Raw genomic sequence first — 16,909 nt, 5'->3', positions numbered from 1 at the left:
GGCTTGCCGGTGTGAAGTCCTGAGTGCAACCCCTGCACCCCCAAAGAAAAGGCAAAGAGCAGTGAGCTGCGTCTGCGGGTCCTGAGCGAGGGGGCGAGGGGGATACGGGCCCCAGCAGGTGGGCTTCAGGCCTGGCCCTGCCTCGACACCCCCACACATGTGTCAGTCCTGCTGTTGGCTCAGGTCAGGAGCACCGCAACCAGAGTGATGGCACCTCAGGGTCAGACGGAATAGACACACCGGCCTGGTCCAGCGGTTTATTTTACCCACCCAGGGTGGGCAAAGAAGTGGGCATCAAGAGGTTTAGCTGCCCTGAGGACCAGCTCGAGGAGGGAGCAGGGCCAGGGGCCAGGGACTGAGGACTCAGGCACGCCCACAGAGCTGCAGCCAGGCGGACAGGCACGGGGCACTCTCTTTGGTCACTTCTCAAGGGGGTCCTGGTGGAAGGGCCGGAATTTGAAGAGAATGGGCTTGTCGGGCATCAGGAGCAGGTTGAATGCGGTGCCCACGTCCCTGAGCTCTTGGATCTCCACTTTGAAATTCTCCAGGAACTGGGAGAGAGGAAGGGGTGCCGGGCTGAGGAGAGGGTGCAGGAGGGGCTGTCTCCCCCCTCCTGTTAGCAGCGTGGCGCTCTGAGCCCCTGGCCCCCCATATCACCCTGCCTGGTACCCCGGACTCACACAGCCAGGCCCTGGCCCGAAACTGACCTCTCTCACTTGAACTCGTTTCTGCCAACCTGCATCCCACCTGCTCCCCCCACCCGTCATTACCCCCCACATGGCATCAGACTCGAGCAGGGATCCCCCAGAGGAGGCAGCAGGGCGGGGGATGGGGCCAGGAATGGGAAACCGAGTGACCCCTGACTTCCGGGCTCCAGACAGAGGAAGAGAGCTGATGGGCAGGGGACACGCGCAGTTCCGATTCTCACGTGGATGAGGAAGAGGGTCATCTCCAGCTCGGCGATCCGGCGGCCCACGCACTGCCGCACGCCCCAGCCGAAGCCCAGGTGGCGGAAGCTGGTGAGCGCCTTGTTTCTCTCCAGCCAGCGTGTGGGGTCGAAAGAGATGGGTTTGTGGAAGATGGTGGGGTCCCGGCCCATGGCGAACAGAGACACTTGCACCAAGGTCTGGGGGCAGATGAGCAAGATCGGGGGTGCCGCATGTCCTCAGGACCCTGAGCACAGCCTGCCCCCTCCCCCCGACACCCCTGCCCACCCAGCAGATGACACCCTATGAGTCCTCCCTCCCTCGCCACACTGGACCGTCCTGTCCATCCCTCGGCCCCCTCGGGCCCCCAAGACCCAGGCAGTCAGACTACTCAGTGTCCGGCCCTTCTACTGATCCCCATTCCACTAGGCGGGACAGAGGCCCGTCGCCACCACTGGCTGCAGGGGAGCCCACCCTGCCCCTTCTGTCCACGGGCCTTGCTCCACCCACCGTGGCAGGAATCTTGTAATTATGAAGCACCAAGTCGTTCACCAGGTACCGCTGCAAGGTCACGGCGATGGGGTGGAGTCTGCCAGAACAAAGCGTCCAGAAGTTGACAGTCGCCAGGTCTGGACACCTCCAGCCTCATGCGCACCCCCCACCTCCCCAGCATGGCCTCACAGCCCCCAGAAGCAGGACTAGGAGCGTCTCCAGTAGGATACACACACACACACACACACACACACACACACACACACACACACACACACAGGCCTTTCCTTGCTATTCCCAGGTGTGTCCTGCAGACTCCCCATTCCCTGCTATCACTCTCCCCCAGCGGCCCTGGCCCTAACCCTGGCCCCAGACACCACTGTTCTCCTGGCCCTGCTGTGGGGGCGGGAGCTTGCCTCAGTGTCTCCTTGATGCTGGCCTTGAGCAGCGGAACCAGCTGCAGCATCTTGCTCGTGTCTCCGGCTGCCTGGCGCCGGGCGGCCAGGACCTCTTCACGCAGCATCTTCTGCACTTGCAGGTTGCGCCCCATCTCGTACAGGTGCCACTGCAGCGTCATGGAAGTCTGGGGGGAGGGGTCAGGGAGCAGAGGGGGCTATCACTCCCACGCCAGCCCGCTGGTCCACCATGGAGATCTGAGGTGTTTTTTTTCTTTTTGGGTCACACCTGGCGATGCACAGGGGTTACTCCTGGCTCTGCACTCAGGAACTACTCCTGGAGGTGCTCAGGGGACCATATGGGATGCTGGGAATCGAACCCGGGTTGGCCGCGTGCAAGGCAAATGCCCTACCCGCTGTGCTATTGCTCCAGCCCCTGAGTTTTATTCTTAATTTTTTGAATTTGGGGCCACCCAGAGTGGTGCTCAAGGCCTTGCTCCTGGCTCTGTGCTCGGGGATCACTCCTAGCGATGCTCAGGGGGGCTGTATGGGATGCTGAGGACCGAATCCAGGTTGGCCACAGGCGAGGCCAAAATGTGGCCGGACTATCGCTCCAGCCCCAGGGAAGCTCATTCCCAAGAAGCCCATCCCAGCACCCCGCCAGCCCCAAAGCAAACCCAGTTTCCCAGACAAATTTCACTCAGACCTTCTGGCCACCCTGGCAAGCGTTTGGGGGTGGGGGGCCGGGAAAGTGTCTTCCTGTCCTTGTTCCTCGTGTCTCCAGTGCTGGCCATGCCCCAGCCAGGAGAGTTCTCACCCCTCTGGAGAACAAGCCCGGCCGGGCTCCCGCCCGAGCTAAACAGTGCCCCTTCCTTTCCCTTGCCGGGAGAAGCAGCCCTCGCCCCTCTCCCCAGAGAATCTTCCAGAATGGAGCATTTGCCCTCAGCAGCACAGCCCCAAAGGAAGGTGTGGAAACTGCCTCTCTTGTTTGTCTAGCGCGTTCGGAGAGCAGAGGGCTTCAGACGGGGCCGGTCTGGGGGGCCAGTCTGTCTACTGCCTGGGGTCTGACCGCTGCTCGTGGGCTGGGCAGGACGGGTGCTGACCCTCGGGGGGCAGAAGGCTGGTGCAGCACCCACAGATGCTCAGGACTGGAGACCCGAGACACAGAGGACGGGGTGTCCTGACCCCACAGGGCAGCTGAGGACACTGAATATTGTACATGGATTCTCCACAAGCAGAGGCTCGCACCCCTGCCCACACCACTGCAAGGACCCCAATTTGTGGTTAAGATGCGGTATTACCCACCATTAAGTCAGTGCCCTGATTTACTGGCTGACCCTGACGCAGCCAGAGGTGGGACGACTTCACCAGGGCGTGAGGGATCCTCATCAGGCCCCCGGCCCCTCCCTCAGTGCTGGCACAGTGCTCGGGGCAAGCACGGTGGTGCGGACTGCTTCCTCCTCACCGCAGAAGCAACTGCCTCCAGTTTGCAACCCTCGCTTGGGCCCCCAAGCCCCAGCAACAACACCACTCTGGACCACGGGCCCCCGGCTGCTCCCACACCACCTCTCTCCCCTGAGCTCTCTCTCCACAGCCCCCCAGCCCCAGAAGGCCTCCTCGGTCCCCTCACTCAGTGCCCCTCCCGCCCTGCAAGCCTGTCCTCCCACAAGACCTGTGAGCCTTTGCCCTCAGACGGGACACAGAATGGAGGCACGGGGGATGCTAGCTGTGTGACACTGTGTTACTTAACCTCTCTGTGTCCCAGTTTCAGGAAGGAAGGAAGGAAAAAAAGGAAGGAAGGAAGGAAGGAAGGAAGGAAGGAAGGAAGGAAGGAAGGAAGGAAGGAAGGAAGGAAGGAAGGAAGGAAGGAAGGAAGGAAGGAGGGAAGGAAGGAGGGAGGGAGGGAGGGAAGGAAGGAAGGAAGGAAGGAAGGAAGGAAGGAAGGAAGGAAGGAAGGAAGGAAGGAAGGAAGGAAGGAAGGAAGGAAGGAAGGGAGGGAGGGAGGGAGGGAGGGAGGGAGGGAGGGAGGGAGAAGGAGTGTCGGAGTGGGGGTGGCTCCGTAGCTTAAAGGTAGTTGCAGGCATGAGGCTCAAGAGTCTACCCCCAGCAGCACCCTCTGTGGCCCATCCCATGGTCCTAGGGAGCCCAGGACAGGAAGCGTGCGAGTACCACACCAGGCAACCCACACCAGTGATTATCGTGACCAAGTGGGCGTGCTCCACCACCAAGCATGTGAGTGACCCCGGTCACCACACCCACAAAAAAGCAGGTGCCAGAGGAGCAGAGCTGGCACTAAGGACATGCAGGGTTCCGCTGCCGTAAGATGTTTCCTCAGTGTCCCTGACGGTGACTCCACCCTGGTGTTGGTGGGCGCTTCTCGGTGGCTTCAGCATAACGGCAGTGGGGGGGCTCGGGGGCCCGAGAGTTAGGAGAGCAGGGAGGGCGCTTGCCTTGCACACGGTCAACCCGGGTTCAATCCCCAGCACCCCCACGGGTGCTCCCGAGCACCCCCAGGAGTAAGCTCTGAGCACTGTGAGCCAGATGCCTGGGGGAGGAGGTGTCGCCGCAGTGCCGGGCACAGGAATAGCTCCCGCCCTCTGCCTGCTGCACACTTTGAAGGTCAAGGGGGGCTCAGCTCCCTTCTGCTTGCCTCAGCCCACCAGGGCCGTCAGCGCCATCCGCCCTCAGTGCCGACAAGCCCTGGTCCATGGGGACCCCTCGTCCCCCGCATCCCAGAATAGGTGAGAGGACCGTCCGACAGCGGGTCCCAGACGCAGCTGGTGGGGACCAGGAAGGCAGGCCATGGCCCGGTGGGGACCGTCTCACCGTGTCCACGCCGCCCGCCAGCAGCTCCGTGACGTTGGCCTTGATGTCCTGGAAGGGGATCTTGTTGCGGCCCAGCAGGCAGTACAGGATGCCTGGGTACGTGTCCAGCTGCTGCTTCTGCCTCTGGTCGGAGGAGAAGCCCTGGACATACATCTCCGCTGAGGGGCCGGAGGGAGATAGAGAGGGAGGGTCTGGGCAGGGGTGCAGGGGGGAACGGCTTCCAGGGACGAGGGGGTTCTGGTGCAGGGCTGGAGGTGCTGGCACTCCAGGGCACCGTGGCACACAGCCCAGACTTGTGCTAAACCCACACCTCTGTCTTGTCATTGTTTCTGTTTGGGGGTCACACCGGCGGTGCTCAGGGCTTACCCTTGGCTTTGAGCTCAGAAATCACTCCTGGTGGTCTCTGCAGGACCATATGGGATGCCGCGGGCCAAACCCGGGGCGGCCACATGTAAGGCAAGCACCCTTCCCTCCGTCCTTTTGCTCTGACCCCTCGTTATTCTTTTTATTTTATTTATTTATTTTGAATCACCATGAGATACCGTAACAAAGCTTTCATGGTTGAGTTTCAGCCATACAATGATCGAACACCCATCCCTCCACCAGTGCATATTCTCCACCACCAATGTCCCCAGTATCCCTCCCGCCTCCCCTCCCCTTCCCACCCCTGCCTCTGTGGCAGACGCGGAGACCAGAGGAAGTCCATACAGGGGAGTGGCTGCCCACCCAGGTGTGGAGAGATTGTCATGCCCCCTCACAGTCTTTCTTCCCAGAAAGACTGTGGGCACTCAGCCCAGCCCCCTGAGACTGTCTGCGCCCCCTGGGATCCTGGGAAGACTGTGGTGGGCTTCTCTACCCTCCTTTCTCCAGACAAACCCCTCAGCAGCAGCCGGCTCAGCCCACTGTTCCCAGGGTGTCCAGGCACTCCTGACCACCCATCCATCAGAGGGCGTCAGTGCCCGCTGCCATAGTGAGGCACAGAGAGGCTGGCACAGCCCTGGGGCGTCTCAGCGCTCTCCCCTCCCCTCCCCTCCTCCCTCTGCCACCAGACCCGGGTGTCTGGCCCCAGATGCAGCCAGGGGGGGCACTCACCTCTATCGAAGATCAAGTCCCACGCGGCCACATGGTCCCGCCACGTCTTGGTCTGGAGCAGGCGGAAGAGGTCTGGGGGGAAGTTGAGCATGGGGACGGTGGTGTGGAACATCTGGTAGACGGCGTCGATGAAGCTCTGGGACTCGTGGCTCACCTTCTCCTGCAGCACCCCCATCCGCTCCCCAAAGATGACGTGGGTGATGGCTGCAGGGGAGGCAGAGCTGGAGGGTCTGTCCCGTCCAGCCAGGACATGTCCCCCCATCAACAGCAGCACAGGAGAGAAACCGAGGCCTGAGGAGGGGGCGCCGGGATTGTAGCACTGCCTAAAGTCAGTCTTTGGCCACCAGCTCGGGCCAAGAAGACCGGACACAGGGGAACACTGTCCGGCCCGCCCCTCCCACAGCGCCCCCAAGGCAGCCTCTGGGTGTCCCTCCTGAACCCAGGGGTGTCTCCTGTGGGTTCCACCCAATGGGCTTGACACGGTCCATGTGTCTGAGTGACAGGACAGGCTCCAAGAGACTAGTGGCTGCTGCGTGACGTCCTCCCTGTGTCCTTCTGAGGACTCCTGACACGCCCGGAGTGTGCAGTGTGTTGTCACAGTCTCCACACAGCTCTGTGGGACTGGGACTGAAGCCCACGGGAAAGTCACCACGCCGCTGCTGCCACGAAGCCCGCTGCGGCCACGGCCCCAGGGAACACGAGCCCAGGGCAACTGGCCGTCCAGGACCCACTCCGGCTGGTCCGAGGAAGCCAAGAGTTAGGATGTGAAAAGTGGGGGGAGAGGGGTGTGTGCACAGGCAGCAGTGCTCAGGGCTTAGTCCTGGCTCTGCTCTCAGGGATCCTCTGGTGAGGCTCAGGAGACCTTCTGTGGTGCCTGGGCCCAAACCTGGGTCAACCGCTTCAAAGCAAGCAGCTTTCTCACCATACTCTCTCCAGCAAATTCAACATCCCAAACCTCCTGCAGGGCCCCTTAGGCTAGCCGACAGCCACTGGGACTTTGCACGTGCACTGCCTCTACCCACAGCCCAGACCTCCTTACCCACCTGATCAGCAGCTCCTTCCAGCGCCCACTGACCACCAACCACCACCCAGGAGCCCCGTCCCAGGCAGAGACTCCAGCATGAAAGGCTGCACCGAGCACTTTGGGAGGAGAGTGAAGGAGGAGCACTGGGGGAGCCCTTTTTCCCGAGTGGAAGCCAGATGGGGGTGTCCAGAAACGCATCCCAGAAGCTGCCCGGGTCTGCGCCGGGTCCCAGGACGGGGTGCGGGGTCTCCCGCCCAGCAGGGTGCAAGCCCGTACACTCAAAGGCGAAGCGGAACAGGTCTTCACTGAGGTCCCCGGAGAACGTCCCTGCTTCCTGCTGCTCCATGCGCCTGCGCAGGACCCCCATGAAGTCCCGCGCCACTGGCTCCAGCAGGGGCACGAAGTTGCCGACGGTCTTGGGGCTCATCACCTCCTCGTTCAACACCAGCCGGTCTTTCTTCCAGGCCCCCGACTTCCTGAGGAAACAGCCCCGTACGCCCTCAGGGACACACAGAGCCCCAGCCTCACACATGCCCACACACACCCCACACTCACATGTACCAGACACACATACCTCACATAGCACGCACAAAAACAGACTCCACACGCCACACCACACACATACCCGCACATACCACACCACACACACATGCACCACACACAATAACACATGCACATACACCACACAAATATATACCACACTACACACAAAGGCACCACACACACTACAAACACGCACCACACATACACACACCACACATACGCACCACACCACACATGCACTACACTCACACATGCATCACACACATGCACCACACTACACCACATACACACCACACACACACCACAAACATATACCATTCACATACCACACCACAAATACACACACCACATATACAACACACACAAACCACACACATACACACCACACACACACCATACCACCCACACACTTCACACCACACACACACACACCACACATCATACCGCACACACCATACCATACACACACACCACACCATTCATATACCACACGACACACACCACAAACACGAATATACACAGACTACACACACGACACGGACACATGCTCACTCTCACACACTCGCCCACACCCTGCATGCCAGCAGTTCATGGTTCCAGAGCCATCAGGTCACTTTCCAGCCTCTGTCTTTGCTTCTGCAGCTGGTGTCCCTCCCCCGCCGATGACCCTCCTGGCCATGCTCACGTCCTGCCCCTTGCGGCCACTGTGCCCCCTTCCCTGACAGGCCCCGGCACTGCCCTGTGCTGGCGGGAAAGCGCCCAGATTCGGGTTCACGCTGAACTCAGCTAAGGGCCAGTCTCACCGATGTCTGCCCCGGTCTCTCCACCTCAGGGCTGGAGGTGCTGTCAGGGAGCCCACTGGGAACAGCGCTGCTGCACGCATCCTAGCCACGTGCTCTGGGGGGCAGGGCGGGGTCTCCACAGCTGTCCCTGAGGGCAGACGTCCCCTTCCGAGGCTCCTGTGGAGGTTCCTTCCCCAAGGAGGGCCACCTGTCTCCAAAGCCGTGTCGCCCTGTGCCCCCAGCAGCTAAGCTAACCCGGGACTCCACAGCGCGCCCCCAACGGAGCGGCTCCGTGCCCAAGCCCTCGATGGGTGTGGGAGGGCTGTCACCTCCTTCAGGACACTCAGTTTCCCACTGGCCACTGCGCAGGGAGGGCCCTGTCCTATCTGCTCCTTCCCACAGAGGCTTGCCCAGGACCTGCATGGAGTTGGGGGCCTTCAGGCCCCACCCGTCAGCCAGGAGGGGCCCGTGCTGAGACCGGCCCTTTCCCCGATGCTGGCGGACCAGTTGTCTGTCACCATATAGCAGAGCCGGCTCATTTTGCTTTGCTCTGTTATGTTCTGTTTTGAGTCACACTTTGCGGTGCCAGGGGGCCAAGAGGTGACAGGGAGGGAACCCAGGCCTTCCCTGAGTCCTATCAGGGCCCCGACAGCCTGAGTTTAGAGGGAGGCAAGGAGGCGTCTCCCAGGAGCCCGGCACGGACACTCACTTCAGAAGGACCCCCATGGGCTTCTGGAAGTGCTGGTGATAGGCCACCCAGGGCGGGATCTGATAGCGCTCCGGGTTGGGCCCCTCAAACCTGAAGAGCTGGGCCACGTCCTCAGGGTTGATGATGTAGACTGATTCCACGGTGCCCAGCTTCTCCCTGTGGGGTGGACAGAGAGCTGAGAAGCCGATTCACGGAGCACTGTGCAGATCTAGCAAGTGAGGCCCCTTGCTGTGCGAGCCCAGACAAGGCTCTCGCCCTCTCTGAATGCCTGCGTGCTCCCTACACATGAACACAAGCTCGGAGGGAGGTAAGAATCGGCCCTTCAGGGCTCGGAGCCATAACACAGTGGGTAGGGCATTTGCCTTGCACACAGCAGACCTGGATTCAATCCCACATAGTCCCCAGAGCCTGCCAGGAGTAACTGCTCAGTAAAGAGCCAAAAGAAACCCCTGGACATCTCTGGGTGTGACCTAAAAAGCCAAAAATAAAATATACAAATAGAATCATCCTTTCCAGCATCCTTCTAAAATGTGAGCCCTTGCAGAGTGATGGTGCAGCCAGAAGGGCACGTGTTTTGTGCTCAGCTGACCTACGTTCAATCCCCAGCAACCATACAGTAGCCTGAGCACTGCCAGAGGTGATTCCTGAGTGCAGAGCCAGGAGTAACCCCTGAGCATCGCCAGGTGTGGTACCTAAACAAATAGAAATGTGGCTCATTTCTTTGGGACCCTTTGGAGTCCTGGAGGGGCAGGGGTGGGAGAGAGGGAGCAGAGGTGAGAAGAATGGGAGAAGGGATGAGGAAGGAGGGATAGAGGAGGGGGCAGGGGTGAAGAGGGAGGGATGCAGGGGTGAGGAGGGAGGGGCAGGGGCGAAGAGGGAGGGGTGGGGAGGGGAAGGATGCAGGGGTGAGGAGGGAGGGGCAGGGGCGAAGAGGGAGGGGTGGGGATGGGAAGGATGCAGGGGTGAGGAGGGAGGGGCAGGGGCAAAGAGGGAGGGGTGGGGGGTGGGGAGGGGAAGGATGCAGGGGTGAGGAGGGAGGGGCAGGGGTGAAGAGGGAGGAGCAAGAGTGGGAGGGAGGGGCAGGGTGAGGAGGGAAGGGCAGTCTTGATGAGGAAGGGGTAGGATTTGGGGAGGAAGTGGCAGGGGTGAGAGGAGAAGGGGCACAGGGAGGAGTAGGGTGGGAGGGAGCAGGAGTGAGGCGAGAAGGGCAGGTGTGAGAAGGGAGGAACACGGCACTGAGGGCTGAAAGAAGATCTACCCCAGTGTCTGCTGTCAAGCACCCCATGTCCCCAGGACCAGGCGCCCTGCCCCGCCCCTGCCCAGGGCCTCCCAGGTCTCACACCCTTTCTTCTGGTGTGCCCACAGACCCTGCCACCCCGCTCCCCAGAGCTCTCTGGTCACCATGGGGCTCTCAGGTAGCTGACCCGCTAGCCCAGGTGACCCCTGGCCCTTCCTCCTAGGCTCCAGGAAGGAAGCTGGGGCGCTGCCACCCTGGCACGAGGGAGGTGCCCACCCGACAAAGTGCATTTCTACTGCCCCAAGCCCCAGCCCCCGGCCCCAGCAACACTCCCTTCTGAGGCCTGGTGCCGGGCCACAGCCTGCCCTGCCAGGCCAGCGTCCCAGAGAGGGGCCACGCGCCCCGGGGGCCGCCTCCCGCAGAAAGAAACCGCTCAAGGTCCATGCTTCTTTTCTGTTTATTCTTGCTGGGGTCAGACTTAGGGCCTTGCACGTCCCCTGTGAGACGCCCCTCCTCTCCACACTCCAAGGTGATGAACCCCATAAGAACATGGGGTTCAGGCCGGTTCCCTCCCTCCTGCCCTTAGAATGTGGAGGGAGGGGTCCGCTGGGAGAAGAGGCATTGATTGGGGGAGAACAGACAGCCGGCTCGAACCCAGGCCCCATGACGCAGAGACTCCCTTTCCCAAGGCTCCTGGCCCGGAAAGGCCCTGAGTGTTTGTCCAGCTCCCACCTGGACCCCGCAGCTCAGCGGAGGCCTGGACCTGGCTGTCATGCCAGGGAAGCAGGCCCAGAGCCGAGAGCCGACAAAGACCATGTGGCCGGTGGGCAAGGGGGTCCCCCTGCTGCACCCCACAGACAGCCCCAAGTGGCCAAACATCCATCTGGTTCAAAGAGCCAGAAGGCCAGCGCAGCTCCTGCACGCCTCAGGGTGGAGCCGCAAACACCTCCCAAACGGGGCCCAGAGTGGCCCCCCAGCTCCTGCAGGGCTGCAACTTCAACACCAAGAGGGAGAGAAACAAAGCACAGGGAAGGCCGGCCTCTAAATCCTCCTGCACTCAAAGGGCAGCGCTTGCTTCCGGGCTCCAGGCTGGGGGCAGCGGGAAGTGCCAGCTCAGGCTCCTGCCGCCTCTCCTCTCCCCGCCTGGGAAGCGGAGATAAGGCCCGCTTCAAAGACAGGCTGCAGCTCAGATGGAAGCGACTTGGACCAGAAAGGGGCTCGGAGAGAGGAGGAAGGGGAGCAGGAGCAGGGGAGACCGTGCAGAGAGGCGGGGCACAGCGGTGCCACAAAGCTGGGCGAGAAGGACCAAGCCCAGGAGCAGCCTGAACCCACTCAGCCTGGGCCCTGCCCGCATCAAAGGCGTTTGTGGAAGGGGCATCTCCCTGGTGGCCAGGCTTCCGGGGTGCAGCCACCCCCCACCAAAAAACACAGAGGGAGAGGGAGAGGGTGAGGGTGACCGCAGGGAGATGAGTGCGGGACCCTGTCAGCAAAGCCACAAGGGCTGTTTCCTCCACTCGCTCTTTAACCTGGGGTGTCCCTCCCTGCCCAGGTCACCTCCCCCCACACCCTCTCCCTGCACACAGGGAAGGGGTCCAGGGATGGCTTGAAGACAGAACTCTGAAGCAGGGGCAGGAGGGCACTCCGGGGGGGCTAAGGCGCTGGTCTGAAGCCGGTAACCTCGGTTCACTCCCTGCAGATGGGTCACTCCCTGAGCCCGCTGGGAGTGACCCGAGCACAGAGCCTGGAGTAAGCCCTGAGCACAGCAGAGAGAAAAGAAAAGGGGAAGGAAGGGAGGGAGGGAGGAAGGGTAGGAGGGAGGAAGGAAGGAAGGAAGGAAGGAAGGAAGGAAGGAAGGAAGGAAGGAAGGAAGGAAGGAAGGAAGGAAGGAAGGAAGGAAGGAAGGAGGGAGGGAGGGAGGGAGGGAGGGAGGGAGGGAGGGAGGGAGGGAGGAAGGAAGGAAGGAAGGAAGGAAGGAAGGAAGGAAGGAAGGAAGGAAGGAAGGAAGGAAGGAAGGAGGGAAGGAGGGAGGAAGGAAGGAAGAAAAAGGGAAGGGAGGAAGGAGGAACGGAGAAAAAGAGGCAGAGATAATGAGAAGGGAAGAAGAATGAAGAGAAGGGATGGGAAGGGAAGAGAAGGGGTGGGGAAGGAAGGGGTGGGGAGGGTTGGGAGGGGAGGAAAGGAAAGGGAGGGGTAGGGAGGGGAGGGAATGAGAGAGAGAAAGGAGAGGAGGGGGGGTGCGGAGGGGAGGATGTGGGGAGGGGAGGGAAGGCAAAGAATGGGAGGGGTGGGGAGGAGAGGGGAAAGAGAGGAGAATGGGGAGGGAAAGGGCAGGGGAAGGGAAGGGAGAGAAACAGAGAAGCAGGAGGGAGAGGGAGAGAGGAAAAGCAAGCAAGCAAGCCTCCAAATTAAAACCAGGCAGGATCCCACCTCAGAAGACCCCTCCCACAGGTCCTTGGAGTACTCAGAGGTCAAAGACCTAAGATCCGGGCTGGTGGGGGTCGGCACACCCCAGAGCTCCCCAGGCACAGGGCAGGCTCTAGCCCCTTGACCCTGGGGCTGACTCTCTCCCGAGAGGTCTGTGTCCCGCCCCCCCGAAAGTTCCAGAGGGGCCGGCCCCCGGGTGGGTGAAGGAACTGAACCGTTATCTGCAAAGCCTTGCCCTCCCTCCACGGTCCCCTGGCACAGAGAAATGGACAGGGCCTCAGACTGCCGGGAAGGGGAGCACGCGGAGGGCGCTTACCCCTTCCTGCCACCCACGCCCCACCTCGCCTTACCTGTAGATGGGCCCGTACTTCTGGAAGTTCTGCTCCTGGTGGTGATGCATCTTCTGGGAGCCCTTTTCCCTCCAGAAGTGGAACAGGTTAAGCCAGCCATTGTCGCTGGGGGAGGGGATCTCGGCGTAGGGGCGGGGGCTTCGTGTGGACATGCCAGCTCCCTCTCCAGGAGGCACCCAGGGATGCCCGGGGCCATCTCGAGGGGTGCTCAGGAGGGACTGGTAGCCCTTGAGCAGGCCTGAGCGAGCGTGGGGCGAGCCCCCTGGCCAGCATGCTGTCCCCACTGCCCCGCACTGGTGGCTCTGGCCCAGGGCCCCAGAGGAGCTTATAACCTCCAGCTCAAGGCTAGGAAGCGGATTCCCCGCCTCCCCCAGCCTGGGGTGACCCACTCACAGCTCCTCCCAGACCAAGGTTCAGGGTGGAGCCACACGGTTCCCAGAGCGCAGGGATGCCACCTCGGTCTCCGCACTGGGTCAGTGAGCACTAGAGGAGCAGGGAAGTGGTGCGGGGAGTGGGGGGACAGGAGTAGGGCTGCGCGGGGGAGGGGTGGGTGCGTGGCCTGGGGTGGGCACCCAGAGGGGCCCAGAGCAGGAAGTGCCTCCTGCCAGCTTGGAAATAGGGTCCAAATAGTGGCAGCCACTACAGGCTACTGTACATGTGTTTTTAGTGTTTCCTGGCTTCTCGCAAGCAATCGTGACCATATCCTCTATTTACTGCAAACACAACTGACCAGTGGCACTACTAGTTTTAAAATTCTGCTCTCTGTGAAAACCAAATGGCAGCAGGAAATATTTGCTTGTTGCAGATATGGGATGATGAGAGAATTAGAGTCCCCTTGTCCGTAATGTTGAGTGGACATGGCAAGAAACAGGAGCATAGGCTGCTGGGCTCCACTTGGACAAGCTTCAAGAACCAGCAACAGGGCCCGGACCCTAGTGCAGTGGGCAGGGCGTTTGCCTTGCATGTGGCCAATCCAGTTGGATCCCTGGCATCCCATACGGGTTCGGTCCCCATACGGCCCCCTGAACCTACCAGGAGTGACCCCTGAGCGCAGAGGCAGGAGCAAGTCTTGAGCACTGTCTGGTGTCCCCTTGTCCAAAAAAAAAGCCTGTGTGGGGTGCTGGGGAGGTTACCCTAGTCTAACTGTTCACTTGTGTGAAAATTCACCTGACTTCTCACTTGGAGAGCTTCTGCGTTTCATCAGTAAAAGTGTCAAAAAACATAGCAATAGTCAAGCTGGAAGAAAACTCAAGTGGTCAAAGAACGCCCACATGCTGATAATGGTCAGATTACCAGCCTAATGGACCCAGAACGCCTCTGGATGCAGAGCTACTTAAGAATATAAATACATTTTAAGTAATTTTTAAAGTATCTTTTTCTTTCTAGGAAATTCTTCTTTGCATAAAACAGCAACAGTTTTTTATGGAGAAATAGCACTGGGGTTAAGGTATACGCTTGTAAACTGCCTACCCTATAAACTGCCAACCTTGTTAGCCCTGGTTTAGCTGTTCAATCATTTCCAGCACCACATGGTCCCCTGAACATTTGGGGCACACAGCTCTGGAGGGCTCCAGGCCACTTGGGAAGCCTGCAAACCAAAATGGAAAGAAAACAATAATAGGAGCTGGAGAGAGAGAGTACAGGGTTAGGGTTGGGTGAGGGTCAGGGTTGGGTTAGCATTATGGTTAAGCTTAGGGTTAGGGTTAGGCTTAGAGGTTGGGTTAGGGTTGGGTTAGGACTGGGTTAGGGTTGGGTTAGAGTTAGAGCTAGGGTTAGATGTTAGGGTTAGATGTTAGGGCTATGAACAGAAAATGTGTGTGTATGTGTGTGTGTGTGTGTGTGTGTGTGTGTACATGCACACGGGGAGGGGGGAGGAATAGATAGGGGAATGCTCGAGATAAAACAAGATGAGATAAATGGGGAAGAAGGCAAAAGTTGAACTCAATAAAATCTTGTCATTTGTCACATGAATCTTTAACTTTTATTAAATCCTTTGAATTGCTGGGGAAAAAAGATGTTAGGGATATGGTTAGGATTAGACTTAGAGTTGGGTTAGGATCAGAGTCAGGGCTAGGGTTAGGTGTTAGGGCTAGGGATAGGGTCAGGGTTGGATCCCAGGCATGAGAGATGGGCCCCTGAGCACTGCCAGGAGTGATCTCTGAGTATAGAGCCAAAAGTAAGCCCTGAGCACAGCTGGTTATGACCCCCCCAAAAGACAAATAGCAACAAAAACAAGAGGGGCCTTGGAAGTAGTCATATGATTCACGTATTATCAGGGAACCAAATCTAAATGGCAGTGAGATATCATCCAGCACCAGTGAGAATGGCACATATTAGAGAGACTGCAAAGAGCTGGTGCTGGCGGGGAGGTGGTGAGAAAGGCACCCTCAGCACGTTGGCGGGAATGCCATCCCCCCCAGCCCCTATGGAAAACAGTATGGAGACTATTTACAAAACCGAGCACAGAGCTTCCATAGGACCCAATGACCCCACCTCTTGGCATCTACCTTTAAAACACAAAAACATGGGGCTGGAGCAATAGCACAGCGGGTAGGGCATTTGCCTTGCATGTGGCTGACCCAGGTTCGATTCCCAGCATCCCATATGGTCCCCTGAGCACCACCAGGAGTAATTCCTGAGTGCAGAGCCAGGAGTATTACCCCTGTGCATCGCTGGGTGTGACCCAAAAAGAAAAAAAAAACAAAACAAAACATGAATTTGAACAAGATATGCACAGCAATGTTCACCATAGAAGTTAGTTCAATAGCCAGGATATGGAAACAACCCAAATGTCCAGTGACAGATGAATGGGTATAGCAGGTGTGGTGTAGGGACTGGAGTGATAGTATAGTGGGTTGCACATTTGCCTTGCATACAGTCGACCCGCGTTCGATCCCTTGCATCCCATATATTTCCCCAAACCCCGCTTGAAGTAGTACCTGAACATAGAGCCAGGAGTCATCCCTTAGCCCTGTAATTGGCGGTCCATAAAAAACAACAAAAATAATTTTGAAGATGAGTTTGATAAGGAGGTGAGCTGGAGAGAGAGAGAGACAACTTTGGCCATGGAGCAGCTGACATTGGTGATTGGTTTGGAATTGGAACATTGAATGCCTGGAACTCTATTATTATAAATAATAGAGTTATTAAATTATTATTATAAATCGTGAAGCCAAAATAAAAGAAATTTAGGGGCCAGAGCAATAGCTGAAGGAGATGAGTGTGGGCTTTGCATGCCAGAGGCCTGGGTCCCATTCCTGATTGTTGGGAGCCTGTGCTAGCTAATATTAAGAAAGTTCTTGTCCTGGGGACATGTTGTTTAAAGGCTGGTTAGTAGGCACTATTGTCCTGGGGTTACACAGTCTAAGGGCTGACCTTCTTGTTTCTCCAGCAGGCTCTTTCCTTGTTCTTACTGCAGAACATGTTGCTAAGGTGTATCAATATACTGTGAGGGGTGGCAGATCTCTGCCCGGGGAAGGCTCGGAGAAACAAAAGAAAAAACCAAGACAACTCTTTCTGCAAATGCAAGGGGTTTATTCAAGCCAATATAGAGCTATATTGGGACCTTCAACTGTGCCAGCTGAATAGCGTGGCATAGCCAAAGGCCCCCCCCCCAACTCAAAAAGCGAGCTGTTTTTATACCCTTTTGGGGGAGAAAAGAAAATCTCACATATCAAAGGGAATCACACCTATAGATCAAAGGGGATCACACGTAGGTCACTTAATTTGCGTATCTAAACATTTGTTGACTGTTAACTGTTTCCATGCAAATGTTTGCTTACAGTTCCTACAGCACTTTGTTGACCCATTGGGTGAGTTTCCTGCCCAAAGCAGTCAAATAGTTACAAAGGAAAATTTAACCCTTAACCTGCCCTCCTCTTCAATACAACCAAGGAAAATATCATGGAAACAATGTAATTACAGAAAAACATTATTGATGTCTAGAAGTCCAGTACATTCTCTGAACTTATGTATCCTGAACATCTGTATATTTTTCCCACGTGTGTTTCCCTGTAGAGACCTATAAAAGTCTGTTGCTTGTTCAATACGCCACAGGGAGCTTGCCAGGTTCTGCCGTGCGGGGCAGGATACTCTCGGTAGCTTGCCGA

General features: G+C 58.4%; 1 protein-coding gene across 1 annotated transcript; it reads right to left on the bottom strand.

Moving 5' to 3' along the window:
- Positions 1-419: 419 nt before the first annotated feature.
- LOC101550083 (cholesterol side-chain cleavage enzyme, mitochondrial) lies at positions 420-13,073 on the bottom strand. Its single transcript, XM_004611842.2, is given in 10 exon segments — positions 420-551; positions 929-1,126; positions 1,437-1,515; positions 1,835-2,001; positions 4,640-4,797; positions 5,732-5,935; positions 7,032-7,231; positions 8,790-8,945; positions 12,801-13,039; positions 13,041-13,073. Coding segments are annotated over 10 exon segments (1,566 nt in total).
- Between the last annotated feature and the right edge of the window lie 3,836 nt (positions 13,074-16,909).

Source organism: Sorex araneus, chromosome 3 (assembly GCF_027595985.1).
Source record: "Sorex araneus isolate mSorAra2 chromosome 3, mSorAra2.pri, whole genome shotgun sequence".
NCBI lineage: Eukaryota > Metazoa > Chordata > Mammalia > Eulipotyphla > Soricidae > Sorex > Sorex araneus.
Note: the sequence above shows the minus strand (reverse complement) of the source record. Positions and strands in the feature narration are given on the sequence as shown.